Source organism: Brienomyrus brachyistius, chromosome 11 (assembly GCF_023856365.1).
Source record: "Brienomyrus brachyistius isolate T26 chromosome 11, BBRACH_0.4, whole genome shotgun sequence".
Classification (NCBI taxonomy): Eukaryota; Metazoa; Chordata; class Actinopteri; order Osteoglossiformes; family Mormyridae; genus Brienomyrus; species Brienomyrus brachyistius.
Genome location: NC_064543.1, coordinates 2,321,803 through 2,343,198, shown reverse-complemented (window position 1 = coordinate 2,343,198; position 21,396 = coordinate 2,321,803). Strand labels below are relative to the sequence as shown.

The 21,396-nt window shown below is 42.5% G+C and overlaps 1 protein-coding gene across 1 annotated transcript in view; it reads left to right on the top strand.

Annotated features, from left to right (window-relative positions):
• The window catches only part of LOC125751437 (MAP kinase-activating death domain protein-like), a 60,198-nt gene extending 41,730 nt beyond the window's left edge, over window positions 1-18,468 (top strand). Inside the window, 17 exon segments of the mRNA XM_049030242.1 lie at window positions 1,519-1,734; window positions 3,192-3,248; window positions 4,954-5,063; window positions 5,307-5,390; window positions 6,725-6,883; window positions 7,203-7,323; window positions 8,150-8,212; window positions 8,895-9,015; window positions 9,125-9,230; window positions 10,566-10,676; window positions 10,888-10,995; window positions 11,104-11,268; window positions 11,752-11,824; window positions 12,098-12,204; window positions 14,546-14,615; window positions 16,388-16,434; window positions 16,723-18,468. Coding sequence (XP_048886199.1) covers window positions 1,519-1,734; window positions 3,192-3,248; window positions 4,954-5,063; window positions 5,307-5,390; window positions 6,725-6,883; window positions 7,203-7,323; window positions 8,150-8,212; window positions 8,895-9,015; window positions 9,125-9,230; window positions 10,566-10,676; window positions 10,888-10,995; window positions 11,104-11,268; window positions 11,752-11,824; window positions 12,098-12,204; window positions 14,546-14,615; window positions 16,388-16,434; window positions 16,723-16,836 — 1,832 coding nt within the window. The 3' untranslated portion in view covers window positions 16,837-18,468.
• The last annotated feature ends 2,928 nt before the right edge of the window (window positions 18,469-21,396 follow it).

Genomic DNA, 21,396 nt, shown 5'->3' with positions numbered 1-21,396 from the left:
ACAGTAAGAGCATTCAGCAGGAAAAGATTATTAACACAAGCACAAAACCAATAAGTATTGTAAGTTTAATTAATTAGATCTCGTATGAGGTGTTAAACACTGTTGGTTAACATCGATTCATTAGTGATAGATTTGAATTGATTACAATAAAAAGCGTATTTGGTATTGCTCAAGCAGCAAGTAGCTGGCCTTTGGTATAGCGACTCGCAAACCAAGAAAATCTAAATCACAAGAAGCACCTTTTACATTTTATCACTTTTGTGATCGACTTTTGTGCTCAGTGTTTTAACCCTTTGCATCTGTTTTGTTATCTGGTTTCTTAAATTTTCAGGCATTTTCTTGCCGTGTGGAGCCATAGGAGATTAAAAGCGGTTGATTATAGGCAAAAATCCAGAATAATCTGGTGTTAATGGCTTGTTATGGATGCCTATTTAGCCAGCAGTCTAACATGCTAACCGACAGTGGACCAGCCATCAATAGTTTGGTGAGAGGGTCTAACAGGGATTATATAATTAGTGCAAATTAGAGATGACATCATAGGTGTACTCACTTTTGTTACAGAGCCCGCATTTTTTGTCTGGTCATTTCAGTGCGTTCTAACTTGTTTTTATTTATACATAACTGAGTAAATCATGTTGTTCAGAGTACAAAATGGATACTAATATGGTACTGTATTGACTCCTTTTAGTGAATAAGGATGTTGTTTTTTTACTGTAGATCTTGGAAGTTAGAAGGCAGCTGTTTGAGCTGAAATTTAACCTGTGTTCGTTCAGCATCTTGCTGCTCTGTGTGTTTGTTCCAATTGTGGTATGATGCAATGTTCAAGCACCTAGGATTTCTGTTTTCCGAGTGAGTACAATAACATAGCAAAGACAAGTAGCTCCAACTAGAGTTTACAATATTGGGCATGTAAGTTAGCATGTATCATTTCTGTGCTGCTTCTGCGCCATGCAACATCTGAGCTCTTTGTCACTGGGTCACATCTCAGGGTGATGCCAGCAGCGGGGGAAAGCGGGTTTCCGCAGGCGTCTTAGTGTTAGGCGGGCAGTGAGAATGTGTGAACGCTGAAATGGAGGGAACTCACTGCATCCCCAGGTCCTGCTCCTCTGGGGTCGTCTCTCCTCTCTGTGGCTCTTCACCTTTCTGACCCTTTCCTTGTAGTGGAGCCATCAGATAATCCTGTTAGATTTCCTGCCGGTCGCTGTCCTGCCTGAGGGCTGCTACCAACTCTGCACTTTAAAATCTAGTTGATGATGATGATATTTTATTATTATTATCATTATTATTATTATTATTATTATTATTATTATTATTATACTTATATAATTAATTTTGACAAATTTTCATTGACAAAGGTTCCTCTGGCAGGAAATCAAATAGCACGTCCACTGGTGGGGTGTCCACTTAAATGCTTTGATCATTCATAAGTTAATCTGAAATTCTGCCTTTTCTCGCCGTACCATCTTCCTCTCTCTCTTCCACCCTGCTCTTTCCCGGGTATTTCGTCTGTCTCTGAAGAGGCTGAGAAGCGCAGGCGGAGCCCCACAGAAATCGCGGGCGGCAGCAGCCCGAGCAGTAAGGGCAGCCTGACGCCCAGGGCGGACACTGCCCTACCACCACGCCCTCTGCTGGTACCCAAGTTCCAGCTACATCCGCCTGCCCCCTCCACCGGCAGGGGAGCTCGCCAGTTTGACACCCGGAGTCTGAACGAGGAGAATTTTATTGCCTCTATTGGTGTGTACTCCGAGCTTCCCCTCGCCCATGAGGGGGCGCTCTTCTGTAACCCCTGACAGCAATTACTCATTTTGTTTTTCAGCAACGGTTTTGCTAGAATACACGCCAGATGTTCTTTATCTCTAAAGTTAATGCTGACTATGATTTTGAGTAAGGTATGTTAATGGGTCAGGCATTTGGGTATAAATTATTACTTACTAATTAATGACTCAGCGCAATTAGGGTGTTTTAAAAATATGACTCTCCTTCTTTTCAGTGCTATGTTGAACCCATAAATTGGTTGGTTCAAACAGACAAAATTATATTTTGAGTTGTTTAGATGGAAATGATGCATGTCAGACATATTGCCCAGATTACAGGTTGTAGTGAATGTTCTTCTTGAGCCTAAGTATGCAGATTAGTGTGTTGTCTTGTGTGTTAATCAAATCCAATGTATTGCAGATATTTCACCATGTTTGTTACCTCAACCAAAGGACTGGACGCATGTTTGTTTGATTTTTATCAGCCATTTTCTGTTTGTTTCGAAATCTGCAGTACTTATTGAATTGGTAGATATATGTATTTAATTTTACAGATCTCTATTTTTATTTTAGTTAGTCTACAAATAGTGTATATTTTCTTTCTGATATTGACACTAATTCAAAATCCATTGGCTATCAGCTGTAATTAACCAGCAGAATCCAGCTATCAGGCTCTACTGCAGTTTTCTGTGTGAGGTACTGTTCTGAGCTCATCTTCCCCTTTATGCAGACCCTGTACCCTGCTTGGTTTACTTGCTGGTCTGTTAGTATCAGGAACGCAACTGCAGGCATCTCATAATCTGCAATTCAATAGCGCGGTTGGAGCATTCGTGGTCAGTAGAGATTCTGCCCCGGTTTGAGGATACAGCTGGAGGGTCTGTGTAAACGGGACGAGTGTCACCTCTGGCCCACCCCCCTGTTTGGGAAAAGCACCTTCAATTCTACGGAATGTGTCTCTCTCACGTTGCACCCCTGCTTCCGCTGCTCCATTCTCACTGCTGTGGCCGGCCGCTCACCTGCCATTCCAGAGCCATTTTCCCGTTTGTGCGCTGCTCCTTCGGTCCTGGTTCAGGGAGGCTCCAGTCTCTTCCCATCCTCTTCAGTTACTTAATTCCACTGTTCAGACATTTGATGCAAAGTGTCTAGACAGGGGATGCCATAAAGACCTGATAGTCTGCCAGACTGTAGCCCCCGGGACCAATACCACAGAGCAGTGCTTGGCTGTTAAGTTTGATAAGTTTAATTTTTAATGCATTTTAGCCTATAGTGTTTTTACAAAGCATCTTTATTTGAAGATGATGATTATATGATTTTCTTTTTTGCTTCATTTATATTATTTATTAATTTTTTTTAACGCCCATCACTCATTCCCTGCCAATCCAACAGCCTCTGACTCTCTATATCTTTCTCTCCTTGCTTGCATTGCATCTTGGGTAGAATTGTGGAGCAAGCACCAGGATAACAGAGCTCAAAAAGCTATGGAAAAACTACAGAGTAAGACATTTCACAAGAAAAAGTCTGGGTCTGGGTCTTCTTATTACCTCTTTATTTCCACTTGTCACCTCTACACCTCCCATGCCTGTAATGTTCATTTCAATGAGAACAGATCGTGTCTTCAGATAGATTCCCGTGCTTAAGCGTCGGCGTACATGACAGACCTCAGTGCTGATCATAAAATGAACAAGAGAAACCCTGAACATTATTAGGCTCTTTAATAGATTTGGAGAAATACTTGTATAGTGTTTATAGTGGTAAATGACATTTCTGTCCATAATAAAGAGGATATCCGTTTTCTTGACATTTTTTGTCGAGGACGTCTGTGTTTTTTACTTGGAAGTTACTAGTTTCATCTCCGTTTTGACACTTTTACTGTACAAATGTCCTTCTTTGCGAAGCAGCTGGCTTCGTTCCATGCTGCATTTTTTCCTAAAATTCTGGTTGGCAACGATAGGACATAAAATCCTTCTCACAGATTGCTTGGATTTGTACATTTAAATGCACATCTGAGCCTCAAGGGCCAGAATAATTCGTTTTCTTAGTATGCTGGTCCCACAGCTTGATTTTCATTCTTGTGTTTTTTTTGTTTGTTTAGGTTTTGCTCTAAATTACATGCAGTTCTGTGTGACCATATGCAGTGTTTCCAACCCGTCCTTTGGGGAGCCTCAGACAATCTATGTCTCAGACAATTTTGCTCCCTCTCAGCTCCCGGGAGGGAGCAGGACTGTGACCTATCTGACAGGGAGCTTGGAGAGAGCAAAAATATGGGATCCCTGAGGATGGGTTGAGAAACACTGGTGTAATGGAATCTACTAAGAATCATAACTGCTGGGGTCAGCTACTCCCAAGGACTCCCTGCTCCTTGTTGTTCACTGAGTCACTTGTAAGACGCCACTCCGCCTCCTACAGGCAGAAAGGCCTTGGTGCAGGGTATTTGACCGGAGGAATCTGTTAGACTTTGCAGGCTAAATTAGGGATAACCTACATTAAAATGTTTCTAGCGGCTTCTAAAGGCAAAGCTGCTCTATAACAAGGAGGTCAATTTTTTAAACATATTTGTTCTTTCTAGTTAAATGCTTAAACTCTGAACTTAGTGGTATTAGAGTGACACAGTATCGTGTATGACTGGGCTTCACGTTACTGCATTAAAGAAAGCTACACTGGGCCCCATCCTTGTCTGTGGCTTTCTATATATAGCTCAGTACATACTTATATTATACTTATATATATAAATATGTATGTGTGTGTGTGTCTGTGTGTGTGTAAGTTTGGGCTGAGCTAGAACATAAGCTGCAGTTTACAGCTGAATGACATTTATAGTCTGTTGGTACTGTAAAACCAGGCAGCTTACTGCCACCTAATACCTGCAAACGTTCAACCTCTGCCTACCCCCCTTGAGAGCTTTGCCTACCGCTAAACACAGAGACGTTTCAACAGTAGATGCTGGGCCCTGAGGTCACCAGCCGAGATAAGAGGAATAAATTTAAAGCTTTTGCTTTTAATGACATTATAGAAACGGTCTTAAATCCTGGACTGTATGGGTGTTTCTGGTAATCCGTTAGCATCTTCTAATCTTCATGACCTCAAAAGAACAATACTCTCTGTGAATTCAACACTCTTCTACACCTGGTCATGTGATTCTCCCGCTGGAATCGAATTGGAGGAACTTGTGACTGCCAGTCTGATGGAGTGTTTCCTTCAGGGACGGAAGCTGCAAAAGCAGGCAAGCCGGTGGTGGACCCCGGGGACACGGATGAGAAGAGATCTCAGATCAGTGCTGACAGTGGTCTCAGTGTCACCTCTGGCTCTCAGGTCGGTGAGACTCAGAATTTCAAGGAATGGCCATGATCAGTTTGAGAGTGTTAGCACATGCTTATAGCTCAGTCTTAACATGTATGGATCCTGTAATATGACATGTGTGACACCCTTCAACACTCCGTGCAATCCTGATAGATTCAATTATCTTCTAGTGTGGTCCCGAGCCCTGCTTCTCAGAACTCACCATTCCCCTCACCATCTTCCCAGCTCATTTCTGTTCCCTTTGTTTATCTACAGAAGAGTGAAACAGAGTCTGTAAGGACGGCGAAATCCCCCAGCCTCACTCGGAGCACCAGCCAGGACTCGGAGGCCAGCACTGTGGTAGGCTATGGTTGACATGAGGTTCCTCTGAGCCTTATTGCTACCCAGATAATGAGAGCTAAGTCATGATAAATTAAAATGAAACTGAATTCCTCTCAGTCCACGTGCTAAGAAATAATGCAAACAGATATACGGGGACCCGTGACATTTGCGGACTTGACATTCGTGGTTTCGGTTAATCCTGAGTTGGCCGTGAGCAATAAAATTTGAAACTTTTATTTGCCAAAAGATTGCAAAAAGTCAGTCGACGCGTAAGCCAAAAACAATACTTAATTTGAATCACATAAAACCATATTATATATAAATATTAGTGATACATAGTATTTGTTAGTGGTAAGGCGTACTATATCTTTAATATTGGAAGTCTACATTTTGCATTTTTTGTCCAAAATATAGTGCCCCCAAGGCATACGGTAGTAACTTTGTTCATACAGTGGCATAATTTAGATGGTTTGTATATTATATAATAATATATATTATATAGAATGGTGTGTGAGTGTGTCAGCGATGGGCTGGCCCCCCATCCTGGGTTGTTCCCTACCTCGTGCCCATTGCTTCCGGGATAGGCTCCGGACCCCCCGCAACCCAGTAGGATAAGCGGTTTGGAAAATGGATGGATATATTATATAAAAAGGTCTTGATAGAAAATGACAAAATAATTTAATGCTGAGTGTATAATACAGAATTGATTGTTTGGAAAGTGGTATTAAATTGGGGGGGAGGGTATTATTCATGTGTATATGTCCCAGTATTATTCAGAAATACTCACATTTGCGGGGATCTTCCACCCTTTATCCTCACAAATGTGAACGAGTTACTGTATTTTTAAACGTTATGTGTTTGAATGCCTTGATAAAACATGGTACGCAACATTAATAACCTGCGACCAGAGTGAATTAAAAAATGCAGGAATGATAAGTATCATGTATCAGTAACATGACAGGAGCTGGTGAGCCGCATGCAGATGCATAAAAAGCGAGCGTGACACAGGAGTCTGATAATGCAGTCCAACGACTGGTATGTCTTTACCTTGCCCTGAACACTATTAATGTCTTTTAGATTAACAGTGTCCTTTTAACCTGCGGCATACTTTAGAATGCCTTATCTTCCAATAAGATGTTCCTTTGGTCAATGAAGTCTGTAGCCTAAGATAAGCTTCTAGCCAAAAATACAAGAAGCCTGATGTTGTCACTAATCGGAGACCGCGCCTCGGTGCCTTCAGGAATCACGGATTTGGTTTCCTTAGTGATTCACTTTTTCTCGTGTCTGGGAAGCAGTGAACAAGCGGACAGTCTAAGAGACGCAAGACCTTTGCTCAATGCTGCCCCCCTCAGGTGAGCAACAGCTCCGGTGAGACGCTGGGGGCCGACAGTGACCTGAGTAGCAATGCTGGTGATGGTCCGGCAGGTGGACTTCCCCCCCACCTCACCGTGTCCCGGGGTACCCTCTCTGACAGCGAGATCGAGACCAACCCTGCCACCAGTTCTCTCTTTGTATGTACCCTGTTGTAGGATTCTATTAATCATATATTCTGACACCCCCCCCCACAATCCACAATGTACATGGAAATGCCCTCAGTGAATAAGCCAGTAATGCATTCAATACGTTATAGACTCATATTTGAATACTTCTATCTATTCATCCTTGCTCTGAATGACAAATTATACGATGGCCTATGACTACAGGACAATTATACACCGTGCCGATAGTATCTACAATGCCAACTGTATTGGTCAGTGTTAAATAAGAGCAGGGGAGTGATTGCCAAAGTATTTCCCAGACTGACTTGGAGATGTTGGGTTTTTCCTAAAGGGCAAACCTCACAAGATGAAGCCTCGTCTGGCAGAACCGCGAGGCAGCTTAAGGAAGGAGGCTCAAATCGTGCCTCTTGAAGATACCAGCATGAGGATATACCTCTGCGAAGGTTTGCTTGGTATGTACACTCATCTAGTGGAATTTTGGGGAATCTGGAGTGTCTATGCTGCTCTTGGCCGCTTCCAAATAGTGGATACCTTTCCAACTCTCCTGAAGCGGATCAGCTGCAGGTCACATGGAACATGTTGGAGTCCATTTCGGCTTCTTAATTCTTGATCTATGGAATAATTGTGGCAATTGAAACACATATCAGGACCATAGCTGGTATCTCAGCTACGAATAGAACCAGCAGCCCCACAAAAGTAATGAGAAAATACCACATTGGATGCAGACTCTTGTGTCTCTTGATGGTAGTACGGTTTCATCTGGTTACCACACAGAAGTTGTTATATACAACTTTGTCAAACATGTTTAGTTATCAGTTACAGTATGACTAGACTACTGCGTGATGTCAGCAGAAAATAAGTAGTGAACTCTCTCCCAGATTGGGTCACTGTTATGTTTTGAAGTGTGTGAGCAAGCTGTGATTTACTTCAGCACCTCAGCAGAGGAGATGTGGATTGTTTACTGTGCTATTATCATCCACAAGTGCCTGGGAAGGACACCCTGATTAAAATGCAGCAAACATTGATGTTGTGCTCCATTATTTTGGCAAGCTTCTTTTCTCTCTTAAGAACTGTGTTTATTCATACATTTTACAATATATACTGACATGGTTGTTCCATAACAAATATACTTTTTAATTCAAAAACGAGTCTGCCTCCTCTTAATATATAGTGTATAAGCTTACTATTAATTCAAGCTAATGTTTCGTCTTCTCTTTCTGCCTGTAATTCCTTCATGCTGCTTATCTCCTTCCTTTCTGCCTGTCCTGGGACACCCAGGCCGGGATAAAAGCTCTGTATGGGACCAGCTGGAAGATGCTGCCATGGAGACCTTCTCTCTGAGTAGGGCTGACCTTTTCCCTTTCACCGCTGTGTGTCTGAGTTACTTCCTTCTTGCTTTCCTGTATTTTATGACCTATCAGCATGCCTGCGAACTCTTAAACTCCTCTGGCCAAGCTCCCTATTTTCAGATTAACTGCTGCATGATAAATCTGTTTTTTTTTTCTTTTTTCAAAGATAGGATTTTTGTCTTGCCTGACCTTACAAGCCAGAAGCTGATCTGTACGAAAGCTGAAGGAGCGCAGCCTTCTCAGTGCTGTTGAGAAGGTCAAATCTTTGGCCTTCGGTGTCTTTAGAAAGCTTTTTTGATTACCGGTTTAGATAAAGAACCAGAGAGACAGGACTGTCACCTTCACAAAGATTTACATTAAGGAATCAACATGACTGTGCTTGAGAACTGAATCTGTGGTCACCTCAGTTACCAGCTCCCCTGCTTGGTACCTGATCTTCCTCCATTACGGTGTCCTAAGGGGGACAAAAGAACCTTTAAAGACCCTGAAAAACCCTGTGTTGCATCCTATGCATGCAAAACTGTGCATTTAATAACATTTAATGCTAAGAGGTTTTTCAAGTTAGGATTTTTTTTACATTTATTTGAGTGTATCTCTAGCAGGCAGTGAAGCTTGCAAACACAGTCTCTTGACTTTTATTTAACCCTGAGCTATGTGTGCATGTGTTTGCACAGGCAAGGAACGCTCCACACTTTGGGACCAGATGCAGTTCTGGGAAGACGCCTTCCTGGATGCGGTCATGCTGGAGAGGGAAGGCATGGGATTGGACCAAGGGCCCCAGGAGATGATCGACAGGTGAGTGCCTGGCACTGCTGAAAGATAGACATATATGGTAGAGAATGGGCTTCAGGCTAATAGGTTAATAGACTGACAACCCCTCCCCTTCCCCCCTCACAACCACTAGGTACCTGTCACTTGGAGATCAAGAACGGAAACGCCTGGAGGATGATGAAGACCGGCTTCTGGCCACCCTACTTCACAATATAATGGCCTACATGCTCATGATGAAGGTGAAAACATATAAACGTTTTGGTGACACTGTAAAAGCGAAGTACAAATCATGAACCAAAAGTGCTACTTGAAATAAATGGTAAACAAATATGATATCAGTATTTCACTTGTGCTGTTCATTACTTGTTCCTTTAGTCATTCCTTTAGTAGTTTACAAAGGTTTCCAGAATTATCAGATATAGTAACAAATGTAGTAATTGCTTTGGATACAAGTTCTATTATGATTCATTAATGATGATTTTACATGAGATCATTATGTAACTAAAACTTACTTTGTTATCCATAAGTAATAGCATAATACTATATTATTTTTGCCCCGTCAAGTAAAGTATTATGGACAATTCTGTGCTGCTAAGGCAATTTGAAGGGCTGACACACACAGATGCATTTGAACTTATTTATACTCATTTATATTTGCTGATAGTTGTTTTATATTTAGGTTTTATTCAGCATAAATGAATTCAATGGATGGATGGTCACATCATTTAGCTGAGTGGGATTTGGTAAATGAAAATATAATTAATTGTGAGACTGCTTATTCACGAGGAAAGTCATCAATACCTGATATTATAAAAATGCTGTTTAGAGGCTAATTCTCCCCGTGGGTCGCAACCCAAAAGTTCTGAAAAGGTCGTGAGGCAGAGTTGGAAATGTAAGCACTGTAGAACTAGCGTACTCCTATACTGATCCACGATCAGATTTCCCAGCCCTAATCCTATATAAACAGTCCTAGGGTCCGCAAATGTTTAACGCAAGACTAGTGAACATTCAATCAATCCAAGAAACCAAACCACAGATGCTTTTTTAAAAACTCACTGGCACATCCAATCAGATTTGTGCGATAGCCGTTGATTGGTGTATCCTGCAGACTGCACTGTGTGCTTGATTAATTAATTTAAACCTATACTTGATATAGGGTCACGACTGGACTTACATGGGGCACGGTTAAGAGAACCACTGGTTTAGAGCTTCAAACCAGAGCCTTGTTTCATTCATTCCCATGGGTTAAGAGCTTCTTTTAGATACAATTAGACCTTGATATAAAAGTGTCTGGGTGGTTTTGGTTCATAAACTGTTCAGTAAATTTTTATGGTTTATTCCACCTGTCTTATTTATGTGGTCACAAATCCCGAATATTAAAACTCTTACATGTCACATATTGACCAAAGTTCTAGGTTTGTTCCCAAAAAACTTTGTAAAGTTCAACTGAACTACTGTGAATATATCCAGTGCTTTTGTTCAGATATTCTAATATGCAGTTGTCAGTCCAGATTTAGAAGTGGCAGTGGAATTAGCATTCACTGTCAAAGCAAATAATTTGGTTTCTGGTACAGGTCAACAAAAACGACATCAGGAAGAAAATCAGACGCCTGATGGGGAAGTGTCACGTCGGCCTGACCTACAGTCAGGAGATCAATGAGGTCCTGGATCGTCTATCAGAGCTGGTGAGGAACTAGGCTGACCTGCTAGTGTGTGGTGTTGGTCCCTGAATGCACATAGTGTTTGTGGCTTCTCCAGTTACTCCACTGTACTGTAGAACTGATTCATTTGACAGCTTTAGATTTGGGTTAAGCCGTTTTACACAAAGGACAGCCCGGCATTGATAGACAGCCGAGTGAATAAATAAGCTGGGCGCCATTGTTTCTTGTATTCCAGAGTGGGCGGGAGTTGTCCATTCGGCCCAGTGGTAGTCGTCATATCAAGAAGCAAACGTTTGTGGTGCATGCTGGGACAGATACAACGGGAGACATATTCTTCATGGAGGTATGAGACGAGCTTGAGATTGTATTGGCTTTCCTTCATATTCTGATGAGCCGAGTCGCTCTGAGACGCAGTTGCGGTGGCTCACGCACAGCGCACGTCCGTCGGCAGGTGTGTGATGACTGCATCGTGCTACGCAGCAACATTGGCACAGTGTGCGAGCGCTGGTGGTACGAGAAGCTCATCAACATGACCTACTGCCCCAAGACCAAAGTCCTGTGTCTTTGGAGGCGTAATGGCCAAGAGACCCAACTCAATAAGTTCTACACCAAAAAGGTTGGTTTCTTCATTGATGACTCATTTCCAGGATATTACATAGTCTTCGGTTTGCACCACACTTGCTGGGAGCTGTCCATCAAACACTGTTTGATGTGCCCATGCAAGGAGAATTTCACTGGCGTTTCCATGGTGATCCCAGCTTTCTCAGAGGATTGGCTGCATTCTTTGACAAATGTTCTTTCCTTGTCTTATTGCTTTGAGTGTGATATTCGGTATCTTGCGTAAACTGTCTTTTTTTGATGAAGCGAAAACAGGTTGCTAATATTCTATTCCTATTCTATTTTTTGACATTTCTTTGTCCCAATTGAGCAATTAGCTTTGAAAAGTCTAGATTTTATGGCCTTCGTGGTTCCATGCAGGTACATTCTTTTAATGTGCACAGTACTCCGCATATCAAGCTCAAGAAGATCGGAGGTCTTGTAGGTGTGGAGGTATCCTGTTAAACGATGTCAACTGACCCTGTCTGTGCCTGTCGCTCAGTGTCGGGAGCTGTACTACTGTGTGAAGGGGAGCATGGAGCGAGCTGCCGCTTGGCAGCAGAGCATTAAACCAGGTGAGGTCACAAGGGAATGAAGACCTGCAGAGCTGTGAATGAGCAGGCAACCGCAAGCTCATGCTGCTTCTTTCTGATATAAGTCATGTGATCTTAAGTCACTTTACAGTCTGGACCATAGAGTAGATTAATTGGGCTTTGATGTGTAGCACTAAGACCTGCATTGTAAAGATGCTAAAAAAGCTGATAAAGGTCACAGGGTGACCCTGAGAAGGGTTTAGAACCTCCTGCTTTTGTGGTATAGATTGGGGCTTAGGTGTGCTCTCCCTGCAGGGCCCGAGCTGGGGGGAGAGTTCCCAGTGCAGGACATGAAGACGGGCGAAGGAGGGTTGCTACAGGTCACACTAGAGGGCATCAACCTCAAGTTTATGCACAGCCAGGTAGCGCTACCAGCCTGCCCGAGCGCCCACTCACGCATGCCGCCTCGCCAGTCCTTCACCCGCTCTCCCACGTTCTTTCACTCCCTCGACAGTGTGCCACCCACTTCCTCTGGGTGCCAGCCAGCCCCTCCAAAATCATGTCAATTCTGGCTTGTAATTTTGTGACGATTTCGGAAAACAAAGAAGTTTGATGACACCATAGAGGAAGCTGTCATTTTGTGTGTCGCTTGCTTTGATTTGCTTGATGTTCTTATTTTTTAATTTGCTCAAGTCTCTTGCAAGTAAGTTTTCTTTTTTGGAAATTTGAGAGTTCCAGAATCTTGACGAATATTGTACAATGTTACAATATTCAAGCCAGTTTCTGGACTAAATGTCTTATTACTACTATACCTATATATGACTATTATGAATTGTAGATTTGGGGATTTTAGGTGATGATTATAGAGGTAAGATTAGTACAGACTGCAACTTGTTTTCATGTGTGTGTATATATATATATTTCATTTTCCACATTACATTTTTTTTGGACACCAAAACTTTTTTTTTTCTTTACTTAAGGTACAAATCTTTTCATCATATATTTATATGTACCAGCTTGTGAAATGACAGGCTATGGGTCAAAATTTCATGATTTTCGATTTGAATCCCATCAGAATAACTCTTATTGGCTATTTCTGGTGTATAGTGCAAAGCACTGTAGTTTGCAAATGAAACATGTGCATGCTTACATTGGGAACTTCGTGTATCTGCCATGAAGTGAAAAAACTGATATACAAAAGGCTGAGAAGGCAAATTATAGTAATACAAGTGAGCACCAGGGATGTTTTGCTTAATTTATGCTACAGACATTGCTTCCTTGGTGTATTTCCCGGGGAACATGACTGCATGAAAAGTTCAAATAAAACACTTTGAAAGTGCATTAAACTGCACCACACTGTTGAGAATGGCTGAGGAAAGCTGCTAAAAGCAGAGCCTCCATTGACTGGTATTCTGGTTTGAGGTGCGATCTGTTAATTTTTATAGGTAAGTGAAGTTTTTGTATAACATGCCGAACCCACCTGCGGTATCAGCTTCGGAAGAATACGTGACGCATTTACAGCTGATCTGAAACAGAAGATTGAAACAGTTCATTGGAGCAGAGGGATGTTGTTTTGGGTTTAGTGTGTTTCAGGTCCCATTTATCCATAAAAGGGTTTTAGAACTGATTGACCGTACAGAGTCTGTTTTCATGATTGCTTAGGTATGGTACTTGTATACCAAGAGAAATAAATTCAGTTATTGGCCAGATAGCCATTTAAAGAAACTGATGTCTTTTTTCCCCATAGAACGAATGGAATGGTGACACTTTGACAGAGTTCCGGAGTTAGTCGTTAAAGGTCCTGTAATGGCTAAAATAAAAGCAACCCAGGAGGGTGAAGATCGGGATGTTTCGGCATGGTCGTGTTCAGGCAGACACTCTTTGTCGGTGTGTTCAGACCTGTTGGCTACTGGGTCCAACCTGTTAAACCTACATGGTCGGACAGGATATATATTACTGATTGTAAATATGATAGGAAAATTCAGCCTTTTTATTGCAGTTTAAATGGTAGTGGACGAGACTCGAAGGTTAGTGATCATTGCTGGAAGAGGCATGGAGGAAGTGGAGATGAGGGGCTCTGGGAAAGTGTGTCCAATCGGAGTGTATTTCCTGAACATCACATGTCAATCTTGGACTCACGGTAACTGTAAATGATTGATGATCTGGGCTGTGAGTGGTAGCTGAGTAGGCCCAGCTTGTTCTGGGGGGGGGGGTTGCATCCGCGTGTCCACATCTGTGCTCGCCTTTGTCCGGTATTAATCCGAACCATTTCTCTCCCATGCTCCTCCCCCTGCAAGGAGCGGAAGGTACACATCCTCTGTTGTCTTCGCTTCTTAGCAGTTCATCCCGTCTGTCATTTCTGTCGTTTGCGGTTCTATGTCTCCCATCCTTTTTCTACTGTTCTCAGTCCACCTCTGCTCTCCAGCTCATTGATTAGTATGTACGTTCGTTTGTTGGATCCATGTGGTCGAATTTCCATGCATTAGATGCATCATTTGCCTCAAAATGACTTTTTAACGCACCCTCATGCACACTATTTACTCGCATAACGTCATGGAAAAGCCACACTACTTCCCCATTCTATGAGTTTTCTTCTTTGCTGCAGCATAACTGAGCTTGCATGGTATCACGTCTACCTTTTTGTTTTGTTTTTTTGGCCATTTAATTTTGTTTACTGTTAATTTCTGCTAATGACCTTGTGGTACTAAAATTGCCTGGTTATGCTAATGGTCTCTCTGTCTTTTTTTCTATTCTTTTTTTTAGGTTTTCATAGAGCTGAGTCACATTAGAAAGTGCAATACTGTGAAAGGAGTCTTTGTCCTGGAGGAATTTGGTAATTACATCCCTTTGATACCAGGCCCCCTAACGGACATGGCAGTAACTCACACTTGTGGCTCTTAACGTTCACAAGTAACTTTTTTTTTGTTGTTGTTTTTCCCCCTGTCGTATGTCATATTCCCGCTATAAAAACAGAAAGGTAACTGGTCCAACCAGCCGGTACGGTGTTTGTGTTTGGCACCTTGCACCTCGTATGATGTAGGAAAACACGGTTGGAGATTGTCGCATCACATTGCTCAGGAATAGAGTTGCCTTGATCTTCGAAGCTTTTTGGTCCAAATGTATGATTCCGTGTAGACCCTCAAGTAACGGTAATATGGAGACATCTGTTAGGCTGGTGTTTCTCAGCCCGGTTCCCCGGTATCCACCCCCCCCCCCCCCGCCCACCCCCCTCCCGATACTCCTCGTTTTTTGAACTGCCTGGCAGGGAGCTGGAAAGGAGCAAAAACTCGGACCTCCTGATGGTTCCTGAAGATCAGGTTAAGAATCCCCGTGTTAGATAATGGCGTGTTACTTTGAATGAAAGGGGATCTACAGGATTTGGTTTAACGGTTTTAATGGCTGGGAATCTCTCACACAAGCATTAGCCCTTAGGAGGTCGATCTCAGGCATGGCTGAGAACAGGAAAGTGATAGGTGTCTGAGAGACGTCCTGTAACCAGTACTGGTGGTTGTTCTCGAAGCGTATTCTCTGTGTTCTTCCATACCCCCCCACTCCTCTAAATACGAGGGTGAGTTACTGCCATTCCTCTAAGCCTCTATGTCCCCTCACCGTCGCTTTTATGAAAACCTTCCATTCTCCAGCAGGTAAAGTTCTGTCACTTTTATCTATCTCCTTCCTACCTTCTGCCGTCTCCTTCTTCTCCTTCCTCTTAGACTCCCGTCGCTCCCTCCTCTCTCCTCACCTTCTTTTCTTCCTTTTCTCTACCACCAACATTGAAGGTGGAGGTCAGTTTTTGTCTAGGGGGTTAAAAAAATTCCTGCAGGATCAGATGGAAATACTGGGGTTTTCAGGAGATCGGAGCTCCTGTAGCTTTGGGTGATGATCATTGATCGTTGTTACAGTGTCCCTTAACAGAGTGTTCATCTGATTTCTCTTCTCACACATCTATAAGTCACTAACATAGTGGGTGTCAAGTTTTTTTTTTTCCTCTTCACAAGCACATGGGCATTTGTGAGTTTTGCAATCGTTGCAAGTTTACTTGCATGTGTTAGAGCTATTAAATATTTGTATCAAACGGATATCATAAATTGGTAATAAATTTTCAGTGGCATATGTCATTCATTGTTGCATGACCCAGTCCCCGCACTGCATGTCTCTTCACGGGCTTTGGGTTAAGGGGACAACAATTCATTGACTTCGTTTCCTTGACCGTTTGAATCCCTTTGCTGCTCTTTAGTGACATAGCTGGCCATGTGCTGCAGGTTTACTTAATTGACGTGACAAGGTGGAGTTTGGGTGGGGTTTCCTACAGCTGCCTGGGGGGCCTTATAGACACTGTGTTCATGTCCTGCTTCTTTAAACTATTTTTCAGTTCCCTATAATATAATCCACATGCAAATAGGATCAGCGTTGCTGCCCGTCCATTTTACATGTGTTTCTCTCCTCAGTTATTCAGTTCTTTTCTTTGAGATCCTACACTGTAGCTTTGTCCCCTGACTGGTATATTCCTGCTTTTATGCTTGTTTTATGTGTCCTATTAAATGTACAGACTGTCCATTCCAGCTCATAAAATCTTTATTCTGTCTCCAACACGTCTGGCTGTAGTTCCTGAAACTAAAGAAGTGGTGATCCACAAGTACAAGACTCCAATGGTGAGTTCCTTCATGCTCTGCTTCTTTAAGACCTGCGTTATTCCACTTAACAGTACACCTTGCTTAAGTGGTTCAGCGTTTCCTGTAATCTTCCTGCTCTACTGGGATATCTAGAGCTAGTAATAGCTAATGTATCTCCAGTATAATGTGCCTTTGATGTCAAAGCCAAGCACTTTTAAAGTTAACCCCAGAATTGGTTATTTGTGGGCTTTCGAGCGTGACTTGGATGTTGATATCGGATTATGTCAAATGTTTGTCGTCCCCCCCCCCCCCCTCCCGTCTTCACAGGCAGACCAGATCTGCTACTCTGTGCTGTGTCTTTTCTCATACATGGCAGCGGTGCGGGGGAAGGAAGCGGAGAGCAAGGCCAAGATTCCTCTCCTGCGAGCCACACCCAGCTAACACCTACACCCAGCTAACACCTACACCCAGCTAACACCTACACCCATCTAATACCTACACCCAGCTAGCACCTACACCCAGCTAGCACCTACACCCATCTAACACCTACACCCAGCTAACACCTACACCCATCTAATACCTACACCCATCTAACACCTACACCCAGCTAATACCTACACCCAGCTAACACCTACACCCAGCTAATACCTACACCCAGCTCCTCCCACTACCCTCTGACGGGCCCCAAACACCAAGCCCTTGGCATTTACACTGCACGAGCGAGAGGAGCATCCATTCGTCTGTCCCGCCATCCCTTTTACTAGGCTTACCTTCCTGTGCCCGACAGCTCACCTGTAGGACCTTACTCTGTATTTGGGACCATTTCCACTGCTTTATTGAATGTACCACCTGCTGTTTCTTCTTTTCCACAACCTTCTACCCTGTTTTCCCAGGAGGAAAATAAGACAATCGGTAATCCTGCACAAACGGTAATCTTGGAAAATAAGGAAGGGGGAAAAATAAACTGGAGACTTTCTAACGCTCTGCCACCCTCAGACTTTCATTCCCCTTTCCCCCAAAATGCTGGCTGTATAGTAAATATTAATGTGCTTTACGATGTCATCGACTACAATCTACAAGATGCTTAAAATGGTGGTATGTTGGGAAACTCTCCTAGCTGAAGCGGACACGCTATCGGCTCCTTCACCTCTAAAGCACACTGGGGAAACTCGTGGCACCAATGCGATATGAACCACAACAGAAAGATTCCCATTGTTTGGCCTTTTAGCGGTTCCGTTACTTACAGTAATTGTGAGTGGTCCAAAATGTTTTGCTTGCCCTTGTCTTAGCTGCCGTGCCGGTTTTAATGTTTGTTGTCTGTGATCAGCACAGTTAAAACTGCATGTTAAGAGTAAGAAGTTTTAAACGCTGTACATTTCACTTTAACGGTCAAGCATTGCTATTCAACTATCGTTCGTCCTCTAGATGTGCAATAAAGTCCATCACCAGTTAAAGTGGTCCGAAACAATCGTAAGCAGAAAAGTTGAACTTTTGTTTAACTGTATGCATAATTTAGCAATGAGAAACAGGTACAATATGAAAATCAGCTGGGTTTGAAAAGCCTGTCCTGTAGAAATAGGGGAGTTGCTGTACTTTTCAGTCCTGTCATACTGTGTACAAGGGAGATTGAACACCTTCTGTTCCACAGTAGGCTGTAGTGTCATTCCTAGGATGTGTAATATATGTGGAACTCTAGAAGCCATATACTTTTGTGGTATTTTTTTGGTTTTATGTTTTTAAAGAAAGAAATCCGTGAGTGTGTGTGTGTGTGTGTATGTGTGTGTACAGACAGATCGTTACTCCTTCCATGAGAAATAAAATCCTTTAGATGTACTGTGTGGGGAGAAGAAGACAAATATTTAACAGGATGTAAATACGTCTGTCGCAGGAGGAATAACCTGAACGTTTTGGCTGGGGGAGTTGGGGAATCCTGTAGCGAAGTGTGTCAGTGATGTGTAGAAATCTGCTACTGTAGAGAACAGGGGGAAGTGGTGTAAATATTTAAGTGTTAAAGGTATTTATAGAAATTGTACAGCTTTGGCAATAAGAAAATAAATGATGTCCAACTTCGAAGGATTTTGTGGCTTTTTTAGTGGGTTTTATTCATGTATTTATTTACTTATTTGGCCAGTGTCTGATGTATTCGTGCCTGTTGTACACAATTTCTACTCTATGCACCATAGTTATTGTAGTTGTTAATATATGTTAATATGTGTGTATGTGTGTGTGTGTGTGTGTGTGTGTGTGGGGAGGGGGGGCATTATGTACGTAATACATTTGGGAACAAAAGGGGTTAAGATTGTCATTGTAGGGATTAGGGTTTCTCCCATAAGCAGCTTTGGTTTATATACATTTGTTTGTGCAACACTACAGGATCAAAAGAGGAATCGAAATGGCACAAAAACTGACTGGTGGCCATGACAATTGCTGTCACCTGTGATAGATTAGATATGAATTAATCATTGGTGAAGACAAATGAGTGGAGACTATCAGAAAAAACAAACGTAAGAATTCAGCAGGTGTACGGCCATCTCCAGAGGTTCCGGTACCTGCACACCACTGAGCTCCAAGTTTGCTGCCCGTGGAACTCCCAAGAATGTCCCGCGATGTAGTGGGGAGTGGAACGTTGACCAGACAAGCCGTGGAAGGTTGGTGCAGACTGTTGGGAAAGCACCTCGTTTGACATGCGAAAGAGCTCAAATATGACGGAGTTCTCTGTACGAAACACCACACACTGAATCGAGAAGGGTTTTATGGGTGGAGACTAAGGAGAACCTGACTTTCAAAAGACAAATGCAGAAAGCCTTGACTGATTTCACTGGACTAGGTTAGACTGACTGCAATGAGTCCAGATTTCAATGTGATTGAACACCTTTGGAATCTGCTGTTGGCAAAAATCCTGCAAATATTTAAGAGCTCCTATACATCGCAGTTGAAGAGTGTAAGAAATTTGTAGATGGCTACAAGAAATATTTCAAACACCGTCCATTTTGAAAACACCTCCAAACTCGGTATCTTTTATATACTAGTAGTGACCTCAGAATGACTTTGACATTGAGGGGTACAAAATCTGGACAGTAGGTGTGTATCGCCACATCGCATTGGGCACACATGCAATAGTCACGTCATGAGAGGATGCGGTATAGGAGCTTTTTTTCCATTAAAAATAAATATTAACATTGTTTTGGATGCAGTTTCACAACTAAACATAACTATGACAAATAACTGATCCATGTAATTAAACGATTTTGCAGGTTACCGGACTACCCTCTTCGTTAGGTTTCGTCTTCACCCTCTTAAAGCGTCCTCAGTAACGTGGATTTGTAATGAAAGATAAGGAATTCGTTTTTAATTTGTGTTATCAGTCGTTACCAAACGAGGATTGAGGGGGATTTTAATCCCACTGTCGCTTTATGTAAAGTTTGCATGTTCTCCCCATGTTGTACGGCTTTTCTCCTGCAGTGCAAAAACATGTAGTTTGATTGGTAAGGAAAGTTCGTAAAGGTCATGTTGTGCCTGGATGTGCGTGTCCCTGTCTGCGAGTGCTGTATGGGATAGGCTCCCCCCCGATCAGAATACGTTTGAAGATGTATGGTTCATATTCATTACTTTTATCTTTATTTATTTTTTATTTTTTTTCCCCATTCGGTATATATTTGCTACTATACTAAGATTTTTCGCTGGGTCTTATCTATATTTTACTCTGTCGTGCCTTAACTTGTACTCGGTTATTTCCTTTCCTGCACCATCACTTAATGACCACAAGGTGGAGACATGACTTTACTAAAACTACCTTATTGCAGCAAGCAAACACGGTAGGTGTAAATACTATTTGAGCATGAAATGTTTTAGATAAATGGCGTACTTAAGACAATGACATTTCGTGTATTAAATTGCTTTTCTTTCACCTGCACATTACCAGCCCATATTGTCCTGATAATGTATCTCAATGTACAATTAAACTCATCTGCTCTGAATCCATTTTGGCGATATATAGACTTACATGTGACGGATATGTTTGTCTAGCCAATCCCTTGCCCCACGCCATCTGTCTCTTTCCCTCACACACAGTCCCTCACCTGCCATTCGACACCAATGTGGGGTATTGTTAGACTCAGGAATGTTCTGGACTCATTCTGGACATTGTGAGCCCTTCAGAATGTGATATTGCCATGAACGGCGTCATCTGCACCGTTGCTGCCACATTCCACTCTGTGGTTTACCTGACAGGACATTTTAATACTGAGACCAAGAGGTGGATGATTCTAAATTTCACTTTATCTCCAGGTAACCTAGTTGACTCTTACTGTCCAAAAACATGCGGTTATTTCGCTTGGCCTGTGTGTGTGTGTGTGTGTGTGTGTGTGTGTGTGTGTGTGTGTGCCCTGTAATGCACTGGTAGACCATCTAGCGTGCCCTGTACTGCATGGAATACATACTTTCCAGGTCTCTCTGACCCTGGCATATGCAGAGCTGTGGGGGTGGGGAGGGCTGAGGGTGCTTCACTAAGTGCCAAGGGGGGGCCCTACCCCTGAAAAAGTCTCTCCATGCCGCTGCTGTGACCCTATTCAGGGAAAGCAGTTTAAAATGGTTTTATGAAAAACAAGGAAGGTTTTTTTTCATTAAATGCATAAATGTGTGACACTTGTGAATCTGCAGTCAGTGCAGAAAAGGTTTGTCTTGTATTCCACTCCATTTTCCACCAAAATAGGTTCATGATGAATAAGAAGGACCTTATCAAAATATAATCTGCCCAGATGTGCTTTATATTTGTCTGATTCTTGATCTCGGAATACCTGTGACAGAAAGCGGTGTGAATCCTGACTGCATTTAGAATTAGTTGGTGTGTCACACTGGGTTCAGCAATTCTAAATGTGGGACAAGAAAGGAACATTTCTGGAGCTTTTTATTTGTATTTGATGCTTGTATTTTCTCTTTTTCAGCTTGGTAGGAAGGATCATCTTAAGAAAATAATGTGTTTTCTCACTGGTGAAAACACCC